General features: G+C 46.0%; 1 protein-coding gene across 1 annotated transcript in view; it reads left to right on the top strand.

Moving 5' to 3' along the window:
• The window catches only part of TXNDC11 (thioredoxin domain containing 11), a 38,971-nt gene that overhangs the window by 6,117 nt on the left and 15,494 nt on the right, over positions 1-17,360 (top strand). The window contains exons 4-6 of the mRNA XM_083474216.1: positions 2,245-2,374; positions 6,642-6,735; positions 14,891-15,003. Of these exons, the coding sequence (XP_083330342.1) occupies positions 2,245-2,374; positions 6,642-6,735; positions 14,891-15,003 (337 nt within the window). The remainder of the gene's footprint in view (positions 1-2,244; positions 2,375-6,641; positions 6,736-14,890; positions 15,004-17,360) is intronic.

Below are 17,360 nucleotides of genomic sequence, written 5' to 3'. Positions count from 1 at the left end.
GAGTTAAAGGATGTAACCTCCTGCACCTTGGTGTGAATGTTCTTGTTTGTCAGGTTTGCTGGAGGTATGGAACTGGGGTGTGTCATTTTGCCATCAAGTCAGGAAAGTTCCCTTCTGTATATGTGTTCTAAGTTAAGGTTGTACAGTCCTTTCCTTTGGTAATTCAGTTTCTTCCTAAATAGAATGTGATGTTCTGCTGTGAGGCATATAATCAGGCATCCATAGTGATAGAATTGTGGTTTCTAATTCATAATCTGAAGCCTTTCCAATATCTAAGCACAAATTTAAAAAGACAGTGTGCCATTATGCCTTATGAGTACAGTGGGAAACTTGGAAAATGATACGGAGATTGTTTCTGTTGTTCAGAACACAGACTATTGGAAGGGGAGAGCAGCAGGAAATAGGATCTCTGCACAGATCCGAGTTCCTTATCACCATCAGCTCCCTATCCCACTGCTCTTTGGCATTTATTGCCTCCAAGCATCCAGTTTGGTTAGCTAAGCTTAGAGGAGCAGTCAGCTAGAACTGCAGCTGAACGGTTCCGTTTGCAAAATGGAAGCTTTGAGAGGTTATCGAGAGAGCAATTGCATGCTCAGAGATCCACGGTCTTTCAAAACGTTTTGCAATTGCCATTGCCTGCATTGTCATGGAGGCTAAGGCTATCGATGTCTACCAGCCAGAATGGCTGAATTCTACCTCCACGGCTGGAGGGAGACTGCCTCTGAATACCAGTTGCTGTTGAACACATGTGCGGAGTTCCTGCTTTGAGGCTTCCCAAGGGCAACTGGCTGGCCACTGTGAGAACAGGATGTGGGACTAGATGGGCCATTGGCCAGGTTTCCAGACCTGGTGAACTTGCTGCTCAGTGAGGCAGTTTGCATTGCATTTAGGTTCAAATGGTTGCCTGATTAGCTATACAGTGGTAACCCCGCAAGACGAATGCCTCGCAAGACGAATGCCTCACAAGACGAAAGGGTTTTGCGGTTTTTGAGCTGCTTCGCAAGACGAATTTCCCTATGGGCTTGCTTCGCAAGACGAAAACGTCTTGCATTTTTTGCAAGTTTGTTTCCTTTTTCTTAACACCGTTAATACAGTTGCGACTTGACTTTGAGGAGCAACTCATAGAACGCGGTGTGGTAGCCTTTTTTGTGGTTTTTGGCGATTTTTGAAGCTTTTCCAAAACTTTTCCGACACCGTGCTTCGCAAGACGAAAAATTCGCTAGACGAAAAAACCCGCGGAACGAATTAATTTCGCCTTGCGAGGCACCACTGTAGTGGAAGCTGGCACAAGGACAGCGAAGGCTTCTGGATCTGATGAGACAATCAGAAGGCTGGTGACGGCTGTTTTGTCCATGCTGCTTACAATTTGCTGTTTCTCCTTCTCTCTCTCTCTCCAAAGTGCCACAATGCACAGTAGAGCCGGTGGTGCCTCACTATAACTATTTGCTCCATATGCATTGTCAGTCAAAAACTGTAGCAGAATGCCCCAGAGCAGCGGGTTAGAATTCCTTGCATTTATCTTTATGTCTGCATGTGCTGAGTTACTTTGCACAAACGTTGAATAAAACCGCCATTTGAGATTAGGATGACAAAGCCACAGGGTGAGCGGAATGTGTTTTGTTCCAGTTTAAAGAGCCTTTTGAGTTGCCTTATCTGGTTTTGCCCAGCGTGTACATATTCTTGGCTGGTAACGGCCGTCTCCTTTGCCATAATCAAAGACCAAATATGGTACTATTGTGCATTATGGTTCATGTTCAGCTCCTTCCACCTTCCCTCTCCACCTTCTAGAATCAGGGTGTGGGGAGTAGCGGTGCCACTTTTGAGAGGCAGGCAGGAATGTAGGCCTAACTCTGGATTCAGCCAGATCTAGAAGCCCCCGTACTCCTGTTCAGGCAAGGCAGAGAGAACTTCTGTCAATGCCACAGTGTTGACCACCCACATTTCAGGCAGTAATTGCCGCATTTCACATTTATTGTTAAAACTTCTACCTCAGACCTTTCAGCTCTTAAATCGACCTTTGCCAGCCTGGTGCCCTTGGACTACAACTCCCAGCAGCTCCAGCTGTGCTGGCTGGGGCAAACAGTAGGCCAAAACATCTGGAAGGCACCTGGTTGGCAAAGGCTTGTCTTAAATGCTCACTCTTAGCCTTGACCAGCCCTAGGTCTTTCTCTATTAGCTTAGGAATTGCAATTTTAACTTTTCAAACTTTTAACAGTATTTGGTTTCTTTTCTTTTCGATGCCAGCTTTGGTCCCATCGAATACAAAGGCCCGATGAATGCTGTTTACATTGAAAAATTTGTCCGCCGAGTGATGACTCCCCTGCTTTACATCTCATCCCGATCAAAACTTCAGCAGTTTCTCTCCAATTATGAGGTAACTTGCCTCTGCTCTTTGATCTAGCCATTGATGACTCCTGGAAGGTTTGTGTTTCTTTCAAGGATGATCTTGCTTCTGGTTACTTTCTGAGGTTACTGGAAGCCAGTATTCTCTGCCACCGTATTTTTGACGTGCTGGTTCAAGTGCTTCCTGTTTGACTTGATCCCTGGGTAAAATTCTGAAGATGATTGGCAGTGACTGCAGCAGTGTTGAGAAGTCTCATCTGCAGTATGTGTGTGTCTGCGTGTGCTAGCATGTTGTCAGAGAGGACCCATAACTTTAGAACCGTTCATTCCAAAGATATCAAATGAATTTCATCAACTGATTAAATGGGGGGGGGGGAGAACAGTCATTTGGAAGGGGGGGAAGCATTTTTTTCCTTGAAGTTAGGTAGCTACATGTATGCCTGTTTTGCAGCATCTTCCCATCTTAAAATAAGCCTTCCCTTCTCCAAAGTGAGAGCAAAGGGGGAATGGTATGGTGCCTCATACCTTCAGCTTTCATAGACAATTTCAAAATAGGTTTAAAAAAGAGTTACCCAGTTAACCAGGATGCATTTTTGGGGAGGTCAAATCTGCCCTCAAGTCAGTTAATCTAAGCGTAGTGGGGGACCTTTGGTCCTCCAGATGTTGTTGGACTATAGCTGCTGTCATGGCTGACCGGGGCTCTGTTGCAGTTTGACAACACCTGGAAGCCCATGGCCACCCCTGATCTTACTCCCTGGTCAATTCATAGCTACAGCTCTGATGCTGATGCTTCTCCATCTTGTCAGGTATGGGGAGGGGTGTCGAACCTGCAGTGAGTGTGTCAAAAGGTTCAAAGTGTTGGTGCTGACCTTTAAAGCCCTAAGCGGCCTTGGTCCTGTATACCTGAAGGAGCATCTCCACCCCCATCGTTCAGACCGGACACTGAGATCCAGCGCTGAGGGCCTTCTGGAGGTTCCCTCATTGCAAGAAGTGAAGTTACAGGGAACCAGGCAGAGGGCCTTCTCGGTAGCGGCACTTGCCCTGTGGAACACCCTCCCTTCAGATGTGAAGGAAATAAGCAGCCATCTTCTCTTTAAAAGACATCTGAAGGCAGCCCTGTTTAGGGAAGTTTTTAATATTTAATGCTGTATTATTTTTAACACTTGTTTGGAAGCCGCCCAGAGTAGCTGGGGAGGCTCAGCCGGATGGGCGGGGTATAAATAATAAAATTATTATTATTATTATTATTATTATTATTATTATTATTATTATTATTATTCTGCATTCCTTTCTGATAGCCCCAGGTAAGCCTTTCCCTATGGGAGCACAGCCCTGTCTAAAAGCATTTTTGGCCCATTAGAATTGAGGCCTGATGGGTCAGCTCCTTGGCTCTTGGCGTCCTGCACGCTGCCTTTTCAGGGATCAGGGTGTGAACAGCCGTGCAGGCTCAGGCCTTTCTGTAAGCATAGGGAGGGATAGATCCACAGTGTCCCAGAGGACAGAATGGGAAGCAGGACTAGAGATGGGCTGCTGCATCAGAGAGGAAGAGCAGGGAACTACAGGCAGCTCAAGGAGTCCCTTGTTAGAGCAAACCTTTGCTCTGCTTCACAGGGCCTCAGTAGGTGCAGTAGTCTTTACTTATCTCTGTCCCTGTCTGTGATTCCAGCTCTGCCTCTTCCCCCAAAGCCTTTCCAGCGTCTGAAAAGCACAGAACTCTGTGCTGCTTCATTTGGGCATACCAGCTGAAGTTGCACACAAGTTACTAGTCCATAGAACTTTTTTAATGTCAGTTTTCAAAAATGAGCTGATTTAAGATTGATGCACCTACACAGATGGCCCAGGATATCTGCGCAGAGTTCCACGTCACTTTGAAATCCAAGTCACTGTTTTCAAGTTTGCCTGTGATGATGTCGTTGGACATAAAGTTTAGAGCCACAAGGGGGAACCAGCAGGAAATATTTGAAGGCCTCTGTGTTGATCTTGGATCACAGCGAGTATTAAAGCCTATCCCAGCAGCAAATAATTGGGAGCTAGTAAAGCTCATTCCTGTTGTCTTTTCATTCCCATTTTATCCCTCTGATCCTAGTCTCTAACTCGGGTTAAAAATATGTAAACATCTTATACATGTTTAAACAGACAAAACTCTCATGCACAAAATCTGGTGCCACCTTTTTCGAAAGTGGCTTCAGCATGGAATCTCCTGTCGGTTGTGGTTGTGTCACCTGGTGGTTTCTTATCACCCGAGCAGGATTTGTGTTGCTTTGAGTACCTGTACTTTGTCCTGGAGCATGGGATAATAGTATTTGTTTGCCTTTGGAGCAAATTCTTCTCAACACTGTGCATATGCAACCAGCATGGTTGGCTTGCAGTAGGAAGGGAGACTACAGTGGTACCTCGGGTTACAGACACTTCAGGTTACAGACGCTTCAGGTTACAGACTCCGCTAACCCAGAAATAGTACCTCGGGTTAAGAACCTTGCTTCAGGATGAGAACAGAAATCGCGCGGTGGCAGCAGGAGACCCCATTAGCTAAAGTGGTGCTTCAGGTTAAGAACTGTTTCAGGTTAAGAACGGACCTCCAGAGCGAATTAAGTTCTTAACCGGAGGTACCACTGTACAGGCTTTCAGTGCTGAGCGTGTGTTTTCTTGAACTGCAGAAAAGTTTCTTAGAAACTTTTGTGGCTTCACTTTCTGGTTTGAAGTTTCTTTCCTTGCCTGTTCTGAGTGCTTTGAATCTCAACATACATGGTGGCACTGTTCTTTATCCTTTCGCAGATAGAACGTCTCCATTCTTTTTGAAATACTATTCTTAAGCTGCGTTCAAATACAATGCTCAGCCATAAGCCACATGTAGTGAGCAAGTCTGCTTCCAAGCACCTCCTACTTTCCTCCTCCTTTCTTCCAGTAGGGAGTGAAGCCACAGAGTGGCTGGCTGAGCACTGTGTCCAAACCAGTAAACACACCACAGTTGGGAAGCCAAGAAAAAAAACCTTGGCTTCACATTGTGGCTGTCTGGAGAGAAACAGACAGCAAGTGCCAGTTCAGTCACTCTAAGCCAGCTGATCCCTAGTTGTTTCCCTGCTGGAGGAAGAGAGGAACGAAACAGGAGCAGTCAAGTTGTGTGTTGTGGCATGCATCTCACCCACACATTAAACTCTGGTTTAAGGCAGCTGGACACAGCTTCAGTTTGTAAGCCACCCTGCGAAGTGTTTTGCTTGGAAGTTGGACTTACAAATCTATTAAGGAAATGTGATTTATGAACATGGGAAAGTACCATATACCAAGTCACACTACTGATCAATCTAGCTCAGTGTTGTCTACAGTGACTGCCCATCATCTCAGTTAGGTCCATTGACCAGTTCTACCTGGAAATTCCAGGACTTGAAGCTGGGAGCTGTGGTATGCAGTGTTCATGCTTTCCTGCTGACCTATGCCTTTCTCCTTGAAGTGGTGCAATAATAATAATAATAATAATTTATTATTCGTACCCCGCCCATCTGGCTGGGTTTCCCCAGCCACTCTGGGCAGCTCCCAACAGAATATTAAAAACACGATAAAACATCAAACATTAAAAATTTCCTTAAACAGGGCTGCCTTCAGATGTCTTCCAAAAGTCAGCTAGTTGCTTATTTCCTTGACATCTGATGGGAGGGCGTTGCACAGAGCGGGTGCCACTACCAAGAAGGCCCTGTTCCTGGTTCCCTGTAACCTCACTTCTTGCAGTGATTGAATCGCCAGAGGGCCCTCGGAGCTGGACCTCAGTGTCCGGGTTGAACGATGGGGATGGAGAAGCTTCTTCAGGTATACTGGGCCGAGGCCGTTTAGGGCTTTAAAAGTCAGCACCAACACTTTGAATTGTGCTCGGAAACGCCCTGGAAGTCAAACCCAGTGAAGGCTCAAAGGTGTGATACCACTGAGTGAAATCAGGTGGAATTTAGATATTATCTTAGAGGTGGAGGTGGGATCCAGCTGAGATGAAGTTCTGTCTTGTGTGCCATTGTTGGTGTTGGTCAGAAACCAGTCAGGATTTCCCCACCACAACTTTTTGAATGGACATGGAGTTTGCAGCTACTCTGGTGAGAACAACCCTCTGTGTCTCCATCTAGGAATATGTACTCAATGGGAAATACTAACAATCCTTCCAAACTACAGGACTGCATTGACAATGGAGGAGCAAGGCCCAAGGATTAAATATTTACATAAATAAACCAAAGCCCATTGTGTTGTTTTTTCCTGTAATGGTAAAAAAGTGGAGCACCTCTCATGTGTTCTCTTGTGTTTTTGTTTCATTTTTGCAGCCAGGAGTTTTGGGATATTTCGAGTTCAACGCTTCGCCCCAACCACCTGGTTATCTGACATTCTTCACTTCAGCTCTGCATTCATTAAATAAAGGTAAACTCGATTACCTGTATAAACCACTGTTTAATGTTACATTTGATTGAATTTCACCATGCCCAATTTGTGGGTGGGAATGATAGGATGTCGTTGGTTTTCTTTCCATTGTCTGCAGAATGCATTTGACTTTCTATTTAGCACTGTTTTCAAAACAATCACCGTCATCACATTTATTAATCCCATACCAATGTTATCAGGCCGACTTTGACAGGCTGCGCAGGCCTGGCCATGATAAAACTTCCTGAGCAGGAGCATGTTGAAAATATATTTTGGCTTCTTGCACACAATGGACTAAATATATCACAAGACATCTCGGTGGGGGCTCTCAGCCAGAAACGCTGACAAAATTTCCTGTCACATTTTGTTCTCTGTCGAAAGCCAGCAAGCTTCAGTTGCAAAACATGGAAGTTAAAAAGAACGGTTGCCCACGTCATTTAGGCACCTGAGGTGGGAAATCTAAATGGCGCCCCCTCCCGCTAATTAACATGGGGCAGAGTCCCCTGAGGGAAGTTCTCTTGCCAAAGCCCCTTTGAAATGGTGCAGTTGTTGCATGGCTCCTGTTCATTTCAGTCTGGGTAGTGGGGAGGTTTTCGGGTCAGTGGATGCTGCCGCTTGGGTGATGCATGACCTGTAATGATATCAGCAACTTAACTTCATGAAGCTGTAAAAGCAAAACATGGAACTGGAATGAGAGGGAAGATTTGGGCTAGGTTTGTTCATTGTTGTCTGTGCTACATGTTGGATTACTACACTCTCCGTGCGCGTCAGCAGTTTCTCAAAAATGAGCCACGCAACGCACCCTGCTGTGAATATAAGAACATCAGTAGATTCCTGCGGGATCAGATCACGGACTTATCTAGTCAAGCATCCTGTTTCCCACGGTTGTTAACCCGATGCCTCTGGGAAGCCCATAAGCATGGCCTGAGCGCTACAGCCCTCTCCTGCTCTTGATTTATTTATTTTTATTTTATTTATTGAATTTATATACCGCCCTGCATCAAAATATCTCGGGGCGGTTCGCAAGGTAAAAATACAGGATAGAGTGTTTGAGGTTTATAGCACTGGACACACGGACACAAGCTGCAAATCTTCATCTCAAGGCTTCTCTTTCTGCAACGGGGAGAGTTTAGCAACTGATGTGGAGGAGTTGAACTGCTGTTCCAAAGGAGACGTCTTTTTGTTGTTTCCATGACAACAGAAACAGCCACCTTGCATCCTCCTGAGAAGAGGGCAGGACTGCAAAAAAATAATAACAAATCGGCTGGTGGCTTATTTTGGGGGCATAGCGTTCTTTATATACTCCCAATTAGCTCAGTTAGACCTTGGCAGGAATTGTTTGGTGCCGGGTAAAAGTGTACGTTGTGGTGAAACTACAAGGGTGGGGGAGAACTAAAATCGGTATTGACCGTCGTTGGCCAAGCCTTCTGCATTAGATGAAACACTCTAGTAATGGAAGAACTATCTCACTAATAAAGTACGTAATGATCGCGCTGCCTGGAGTAGATTTGCCAGCTGACCATATTACTACTAATTCCACCCAGCTCTTGGCCTTTTATTCTCAACTCTCCACTTACAAACACCGTATTTTTCAGTGTATAAGACAATGTTTTTGCTAAAAAAATTAGGCAAAAAATGGGGGTTCTCTTATACATGGATAGTGAATGCAGAGTGGGGACAGGAGATTGGTGGCAGCAGCGAACAGGAGATTGGCTGCAGCGATTGGGTGGGTGATTGGTGGCTGCGGCAAGGCCTTCTGGTGATTGGCTGTGGCTGCGGCAATTGGGTGGGTGGTTGGCGGCTGTGGCGAGGCATGCGGGCAATCAGCTTTGGTGTGCATGGGTGGGCTGTTGGCAGCGAGTGGGCAGACAATTGGCAACTGCGGCAAGGTGTGTGATCGGCAGTGGGTGCGGCAAGTGATGGGCAGGTGAGCGATTGGCAGTGGTGACCCCCCTCCCCAAGCCAAACAACTGAATTTCCTAATTTTGGGTTAAAAAAATAGGGGGGTGTCTTATACATGGAGGTGTCTTATGCATGGAAAAATACTGTAACTGCCTTATAAGTCAAAGAATTGTGGGGCAGGAAAGTTCCAGAAAACCGTGGGGCCTGGTGGCTTTCGGCTATTTTACTCACGCATGTTACCTGTTTGCTGCTATGTGCATCAAAACGATCGATTGAGGAACTGGGATTGAGCTAAAGTTATCTGCTGAGTTGTGCGTTGTGGAAAACCCAGGTCCACTGCCCTGTAATGTGTGAAATGGCCTTCCAGTTTACACCATTCCTCAAAATTCTCCTTGCAGTCATGTTCTTTTCAGTGGCTTTGAACGATGTAGCTGCAGGATTTCTAAGCATATGTACAGATTTCTAAGCATACGTACAGTGGTACCTCGGGTTCCAGATGCTTCAGGTTCCAGACGCTTCAGGTTCCAGACTCCACTAACCCAGAAATATTACCTCGGGTTAAGAACTTTGCTTCAGGATGAGAACCGAAATTGTGCAGCAGTGGCACAGCGGCAACAGGAGGCCCATTAGCTAAAGTGGTGCTTCAGGTTAAGAACAGTTTCAGGTTAAGAATGGACCTCCGGAACAAATTAAGTTCTTAACCCGAGGTACCACTGTACTAGAAAGCCGGTCCTGTGGAATTCAGTGCTTGCCCAGATGGAGACCCAGCCCGCCCCAGTCTGTACCACTTTGGGGACGTTTTCAGAAGACAGCCACACATCAATATGACTGCATTACTGGTATTCTGGTCCTAAACGCTCTTCACTTGGAAGCAAGCCCTTCTGAATTCAATGCTTGCTCTGTACATTTGCATCGACTGCGAAAGTCCACTCATCTTGCATATGCAAAGAAAGCAGTTTACACGTTGCTCTTATGCCTCGCCCTCTCTCTCGATGAAGACCAGTTGTGGGCAGGGCATGCTCTCCATGTCCAGGCACCACAAAGCATTAAAGATCCCACCATCTTGGTGCTCTTAAAACCTAAAGTTCTGCAGTGATAGTGCAGGAGTCTTACGAAAGGAAGCGCTTTCCCAACCTCATCCAGATTCTGAAAGGGCCACTTGCTTTTTAAATGACAATCTGGGGCATCCAAACCGTTTGTCCTGGCACTCTGCCCTCCTCCTCAGTGCTGAAATGTATGTTCTAAGTGCAGAGCAGAGGTCGCGCTTGCAACATGCCGTTTCCGTCGTTTTGTATCCTGTCAACAAGTTGCTTTATCTGCGTTTGCTGTTTATCTTGGACCAAGTTCGGCTTGGTTTCTTTTGCCATTTCTTTGGCCAACAAACTAAAACCCAATGAACTCCTTTCTGCAGTCTTATTACTCCTATTATTTCTGTCCCAAGGAGGGTGAAATCAGCCTGGATACTATACATTCCCCCCTTCTCCCCTTACGTATTCTCCTTATTTATTTTTGTGGCAAAGAGTTGGGAGAGGAGGGCCCACTCTCTTATGTCAGTGCTGCACAGAGACTATGTGCCAGTTTAAAAAAAATGTACACTTGATTAATTAAACCCTTGATGAAAAGGGAAGAGCTGGCTTCAATGTATTTGAGAGGATGCAAAGGCACTGCCCATCTTGGAGTTTTAAGTGGGGGTCCATCCATATTTTTAAAAAATATTTTATTAAAGTTTTCTTGGTTTACAAAGGTATGCGCAATGTCTCTTTTTTCAAGTTACATTTTCCATGGGTCAGTTTCATTTGTTGAGACATTAGGGTTACATTAGGAAGAAAAATGGGGAGAAGAGGTGCAAGGGGCCATGGTGGCTGGGGGTGGGAGGCAATATTTCTATTTTGCTTAATATATGTGTGGGTTTTTGTGTCAGCGCCGTTTTTGTGCAGGTTCTCTTTGCTATTTGCTTGTGTTCCTTTGGTGGTGAGAGAAATTGTGGTTGGCCTAGGGTGCGGTTGCTTGTTTGTGATTGGCTGTGTTGAACTTTGTTTTCATGTGTGAGTGGGGTGGGTGTTTTTGAATCAGGTTGGGTCTATCCATTTTTACTTTTATCTCCGCAAACACAGGGTCAAGACATTTGCTCTTGAAAAGGAGAGTGTGAAAGAAGGATGCATCAGATACTGTGCCAAAAGCCATGCCCCACCAACTCGTCCCTGGCGGCCGTAGCCTTGGGTTTGACTCCTGCCTTGACCTGTGTGCTAAGAGATGGAACCCATGCCTGCAGCTCTCCAAAGCAGCTGTGCCAAATTGCCTTGAAAGAGAGAAGAGTCATTAATATAGGGTTGCAGTGCACTTAAAATAAACTCTAAATTACATATTTTGGACAAGTGAGGAACTGAATTCCTTTAATCTAAGGAACTGGCCTCGAATAACTCTGCATTTCCTAGGGCTGCATCCTGACTCAACATGCAACAGAGTTAGTGGAACACTTGCTTCCTGGGTAATCAGATTCTCTAGATAATAGCCAGGGTGACTGTGTTCCACTGTCTGAGGCAGTAATGCCTCTGAATATCAGTTGCTGGGAATCACAGGTGGGGAGAGGGCTCCTGTGCCCAGGTCCTGCGTTCAGGCTTACCACAGGCATCCGGTTGACCACTGTAAGAACAGGATGCTAGACTAGATGGACTCTTAGATTCTTACATTGTTTAGGGGGTCTTCAACTCTGCAGGGTTGAGTAGTGAATATTCAGAATCCAGTGAATGGATAACGTTCTCCATGCCTTTCCTTCGGGTGGAAATAGCGCATCTCCAGGGGTGGTAGTGGCTAGTATCTGTAGCATCAAGACGGACCCTTGCTCTGATCCAGCAAGGCTCTTTTGACTTTGAAAGCATCAAAAGGAGCCTTTGCTCAGGCGCAAAGACCCAGGCTGGATTTCGAAACATTTACAGCCAGCCAAGCCAGAGGCAGCCCACAAGACTGCCAGGCTGGCTTGGTGGCAGGCTGGAACCTGGGCAGATAAGACAACCTGTGGGGCCTTCTCTCAGTGGCTGGCCACAAGGGGGAGCAGAATGCCATTTGAGAGACACCTGGTTGCCCTTGAGAGATGGATTGCTGCCTCGCTGCCAATATCCTCTTCTTTGGGGGAAACGTCCCAGGTCAGTTGGCCACGCTTGTTCCTTGGTAGCAGAGCAGATCCATGGGCAGCTGTCTCTGCTCAGATTCCTCAGGTGTAGACTTTCCCCAAAGGGATGTCACTATCACCCTTGAGTGTGTGTGAGATTGTGCATCCTTCCGCACCCCCCCCCCCAGGTAATCTTCTGGAAAGCAAATAACTGCTTCTTCGATTGCTCCTTTGTTGCCAAATCTCTCTCTGATTGCTTCATTAATTATAGAGTCCCACACTGGTTAGGGAGAGTGAAATGTGAGCCTGCCAGCTTTGTAATGTGTGCTTGTAGCAGGTTAAAGCCTCTTGCTCTTGGCAGGTTAAGCAACCGTAAACATATACAGAAGCAGGGCTGGCTGCAGCAGGGCTTCTGAATTTCAAACAAGACAGGATTCCTGGGGGTTTCCCAGTTGTCTGCAGGCACAGTTTAGTTTGCTTCCTATAGTCCTCATCTCACCCTCCCCCCACTGTAGGAATGGTTTTCAAAGGAGAGGAAGGAGGACATGAGACAGTTCCAAACCAGTTCCCATAATTATGATTTCAAAACCACCCTGCTGCTTTCTTTTGTTTTGTTTTTTAAACGCAAGTTGAGATTCTCAGATTGCAGATTCCATGCTGGAAAGTGAGTCTCTCTGTTCGTAGGCTAGTGTGGACCAAATACAGCTCTGATTTTGTTTCCCATACTCTGTGCATTAGTATAGAGACAACTGAAACCACAAGTCATTCCCTCCAGCTGCTTCCTCCTTGTAGTTTCCTGCCCTGTAGCAGGCTTATGGAGCACCACCTCAGTTTCATGTGCATCAGTGAAGCTATTATCCCCAGTACCAGGTGTTCCCCTGTCATCTGTACTATTGTCTCCCCCCCCCCCCCGCCTCAGGATTTAGTTTAAAGCTCTCCTAATCAACTTTGCAGGACTCTTAGCAAATCCATGCTTGCCAACTTCTTATTAAGTGCAACCCATCTCTTGCCAGAAGTCCTTCCTCTAGGAAGTAGAGACCAAGGTTGGTTTTGCCTACTGACCCACCTTGCAGTTTGGGGTTCCTTACTCACCTTAGCCCAGCCCTGACAACCCAACCAAGAGGGAGGATCCATGACACTTGTGGGGCACAGCCCCATTTCTGCTTAAATGTTTGGTTGCAGGCCTATAAAGAATGTGAATGGATAGAGTCTTGCCCTCTCTGGGACTGAGTGCAACAGATAATTAGACACACTTCATGCTGAGTTTGCAGCTCTGTGCATTTTTATGCACGTAGAAAAATCCTCAAGATCACCTGGAGCAGCACTCTTTGAAAGATGCTCACTGGTGGCAGAAAATGTGGTTGTAATGCATGATCTGACTTGTAGCCATTTGGAATTTCTAAAGGCTGCTGGCGTTTTTTGTGTGTGTTTTTTTAAAAGCAGAGATGTATTTGTGCTGTCCTCCGTACCCCGAGCTCTAAAGTGACCTGAATTTTTTTGCATGTTGAGGAATATGATAGGATTTCTTCTGGGGGGTGGATGGGACTGCTTCAAAGGAGAGGCGGTTGCTGTGGGGCAGGCCTCCCATTTATTGTCTGGCTCGATGTGGAATTGCTGTGATGTTTCATCAGCCACATAGTGAAAAACATTAAAAGGCTTGCGTTCCCCCCCCTCCCCTGAGCCAAGACGCATCTAATTGCTTAGAAAGCTTCTATCATTTAAAGTCCAGCAGCCTCCTTTTAAATGGAGCTGCCCACCAAGATTACCCACCAAGAAAACCCTGGAGATTACAGACCAGGGATCCTTTTTCAACCTGGGCAATCTTCCGAGGGCCACATGCCAGGGAAGGTGGGGCCAGAGGCAAAATTGGGTGGAGCAATTGATGTAAATCTTCCCTTTGTACAGCGGGCTTGTTTCTATACACCCTTATCTTCCATTCAGACCAGAAGGGGTTCATGGGAACTTTCCAGGCAGGCAAAGATATTTGGTGAGAGAGGAGAGGAAGAGCATTGAGGAATGAATGTGATGCTATTAAGCAGGGGTCAGCAAACTTTTTCAGCAGGGGGCCGGTCCACTGTCCCTCAGACCTTGTGGGGGGCCGGACTATATTTTGGAGAGAGAAAAAATGAACGCATTCCTATGCCCCACAAATAACCCAGAGATGCATTTTAAATAAAAGGACACATTCTACTCATGTCAAAACACGCTGATTCCCGGACTGTCCATGGGCCAGATTTAGAAGGGGATTGGGCCAGATCCAGCCCCCAGGCCTTAGTTTGCCTACCCATGCTCTTAAGCATCATTTTGTTTGAGGGCAATTGCTCACGCATCAATTTCTAAATGATGGGCCAGGGCAGAGCTGTGGGTGGCAGGGACCAATTTGGTGGCACGTGGAAAGGGACTGTGTTCCGCTTGCTTTTCTTTACTGCCTCTGGAACAGCAGAGCTGGTGGGCTGCTTGCCATATTGGCACCTTTTAATTTCGCCCACAATATTTCCACTCGTTGAAACTCATTGAGCGCATGACTCATTTGAAACAAGATCACCACCACAAAGGACACTGCAGTGCACGTGGCGGAGAGAGCCTTTGTCTTATACCGCCTGCGTCAGTCCCTCCTGTTAACACCTTATTTTTATTAATTCGGAGGAGAGCTTTACTCTTCAGTGTTGTCACAGACCCCTTTCCCCTCCTTCAGGTCCTGGATGTGAAGAACGAAGGAGGAAAACTCCAGCTCTGGGAGGGTTTTTCCCCCCTCCTTAAAGCCTAAAGAATCCGAAAGTGCTGCTCCAACTCCTCACTTGTTTTCTCATATGGAGGATCTTTTATTTCATTATCTGTATTGCAGTGTGTTTTTCAGCCGAAATCCTGTTGTATAATCGCTCTTTTTCTTAAAACGCAAGCTGAGGTAGAATTTTAACCCTGAAGCATTCTGCCCACAGGTGGAAAGTGCGGATTAATAAGAGGATATTGCTTGTATTTCCTGTGTAAAACGCCAGGAAAGCTGAGCTGTGTGTGTGTGTGTGTGTACGCTTGCTTGTTTTTCAGAGTCTTCTCTTCCAGCTGTGGAAGAGAAGGAGGCTGTGTAGCTATGGCGGCTGGGCCTCTTTCCTTTCTTTCCTCAAGGCTTGTAACATGTGCTTTCAGATTACCTTGGAACGATCCACTTCGGAGTGATCACAGACAAGCTGATCGCGAAGGAAGTCCCACTGACCAGCTCAGGCAGCGTCTACTTGCACAGACACGTGAACGCTTCTCTTGTGAGTAGTGCATTTTCACGTTTGCATGCCTGCGTCGCCTGCCCCAGGGCTGGGGAGCCCATTTTGGCCCACGTTTACTAGTGTGCAACCTTCTGGGGGCCACATTCCGATGGTGGGTGGGGCCAGTTGCAAAAGTGGGTGGAGCAGTGGATGTAACGCTTACCTTGGTACACCAGGCTCCATTCCAGCCAAGCAAAAGTTAGAAGAATCTATGTCTAAAATGCAGCAGCTGGATTAGTGGCCGGGGCTCCCTTCAGCTCTCATATAACCCCCATTTTAAAACAGCTGCGTCGGTTGCCAGTTCGTTTCTGGGCCAAATTTAAGGTGCCCACATTAGTGTTTAAAGCCCTAAATAACTCAGCCCCCAAATTCCTGAACGACCGCCTCCCTCCCTGCATATCCTCTCAGGTGCAAAGATGGCAGAGGGGTCCCTCTTGGTTGTTCCACAGCCTTCAGACGCTTGGGGGGTTGGAGGCTTGGGAGAGGGCCTTCTCTGTGTTGGCCCCCAAGTTGTGGAACTCCCTTCCCACAGAGGTGAGCCTGGCTCCTTCCTTTGACAGCTCTTGGCCAACGCTGAGGACCCAGTCCTTGACTCTGGCTTTTGACATCTGAGATGTATATTTTTCAGACCCACCTTATTTCTGTAAAAAAAAATTGTCAAATCTTTTTTTATTGAATTTTACAGTGCAAATTTAAATAAAAACATTAAACATCACAATCATCATTTAGAATTCCCTGAATCCTTTGACTCCCCTCTGCCCTTTCATGGTTACTATTATCAATATTTTTTCAACTGCTTCACTTTTCTCTCTCTATTTTTAATAATAATCCATTTTTACCATAGTTTTTAGTACGTTACAAGCATTATTCAAATTCTGCCAAAGTTTTTAGTTGTTTACAGTGTTCTCTTAAATACATTGTAAATTTCCTCCCCATAACTTCTTAAAGTTCATCTCTTCTTGGTTTCTGATTTTCCCGGTCAATTTTGCCAGGTTTCAGCGTAGTTTGTTTCTGTAATTTTAACATGTTTATTTTACTTGTAACCTGCTTAAGACCTTAGGGTGAAAGGCAGGTTGTTGTTGTTGTTGTTGTTGTTGTTACTGTTAACGATGGTGATGATGCGCATGCACACACATCTCTCCATCCTACATCCAGGCAAGTAAGAGACATTATCACCATTCAGGAATCCATTCCAGCCAAGCCAAGTCACTCAAGGAGGTTGCAGAGCAGGGCCATCTTATAAAGCAGAGGTGCAGCAGTCGGGCACACAGGCAGTTGCATTGGCAGGCAGATGCTCCAGGGCTCAGAACAATGGGTAATCCAAAAACCTAGTGTGTGGAGGGGGAACAGAGGTAGAGTCTAATAAAGGAAATTAGCTTACTTATGTAACAGTGGCCAAGGTCAGCATTTGTTTCGTGTTTGGAGCTACTGAGACAGTTTTCTCCTTTTATGCCAAATAATTTAGTGAACCATCTGGAAGATGGTACAGCACTGTATGTGTGTGTGTAGTTTTCTCCCGCCCCCCTCCCCCCGCCTTTAATTTCAGGTAAGCAAAATCCCATGTTGCTGAAATGTTTATGTGTCATGAACAAACTCCTTGAGTGCATTTTGCTCCCCAGCCTTTTGTCCTCTCTCCTTTATCTCCAGGCTTGCTCAAGCTGGGCTGGGTGGGAAGGAAGATCCACCCTAACATAAACTTTATAAAAAAGAGGGATGCCTGCTGACTCCAAGGATGTGGGCTCTTATATCCAACCTCTCAGAAGGCAGCCCATCCACGTGCATTCAAGGCACCTTTTTTAGTGAAGCAACACTGAAGCATCACGTGCAGTTTTAGGAAACGAAATTTACCGTGTCTCCGGGATCACATTAACAACATGCAGAGACATTTCAGTGCCATGTGAAAATGGTCCCTTCATATAGATATATAGATTCATACACAAACGGCGGAATATCCAAATGCACAGCCCCTGTCATTTCCCCCCCCAAAAAAACATTTCTATACATTTATTAAATCAGTAGAATAAAACACAAGCATGGTAAAAGGAGCAGATAAAAGAATCGTGTAACAGATTGACATTTGCTGAAACTAAAATCTGCTAGAATCCCTGGATGGGTAAACATGTTTTTGCCGAGCAGCTAAAAGATTGCAGTGTTGGCACAAGATTTACCCTCCCTTCCAATCTTAGGGGACATGGGTGGCACTGTGGGTTAAACCACAGAGCCTAGGACTTGCCAATCAGAAGGCTGGCAGTTCGAATCCCCACAATGGGGTGAGCTCCTGTTTCTCAGTCCCTGATCCTGCCAACCTAGCAGTTTGAAAGCACGTCAAAGTGCAAGTAGAGAAATACCTTCTCCGG

Source organism: Podarcis liolepis (assembly GCF_965112155.1).
Source record: "Podarcis liolepis genome assembly, chromosome: 14".
Taxonomy (NCBI): domain Eukaryota; kingdom Metazoa; phylum Chordata; class Lepidosauria; order Squamata; family Lacertidae; genus Podarcis; species Podarcis liolepis.
The sequence above is the reverse complement of the archived record's forward strand: the minus strand, read 5'-3'. Positions and strand labels throughout refer to the sequence as shown.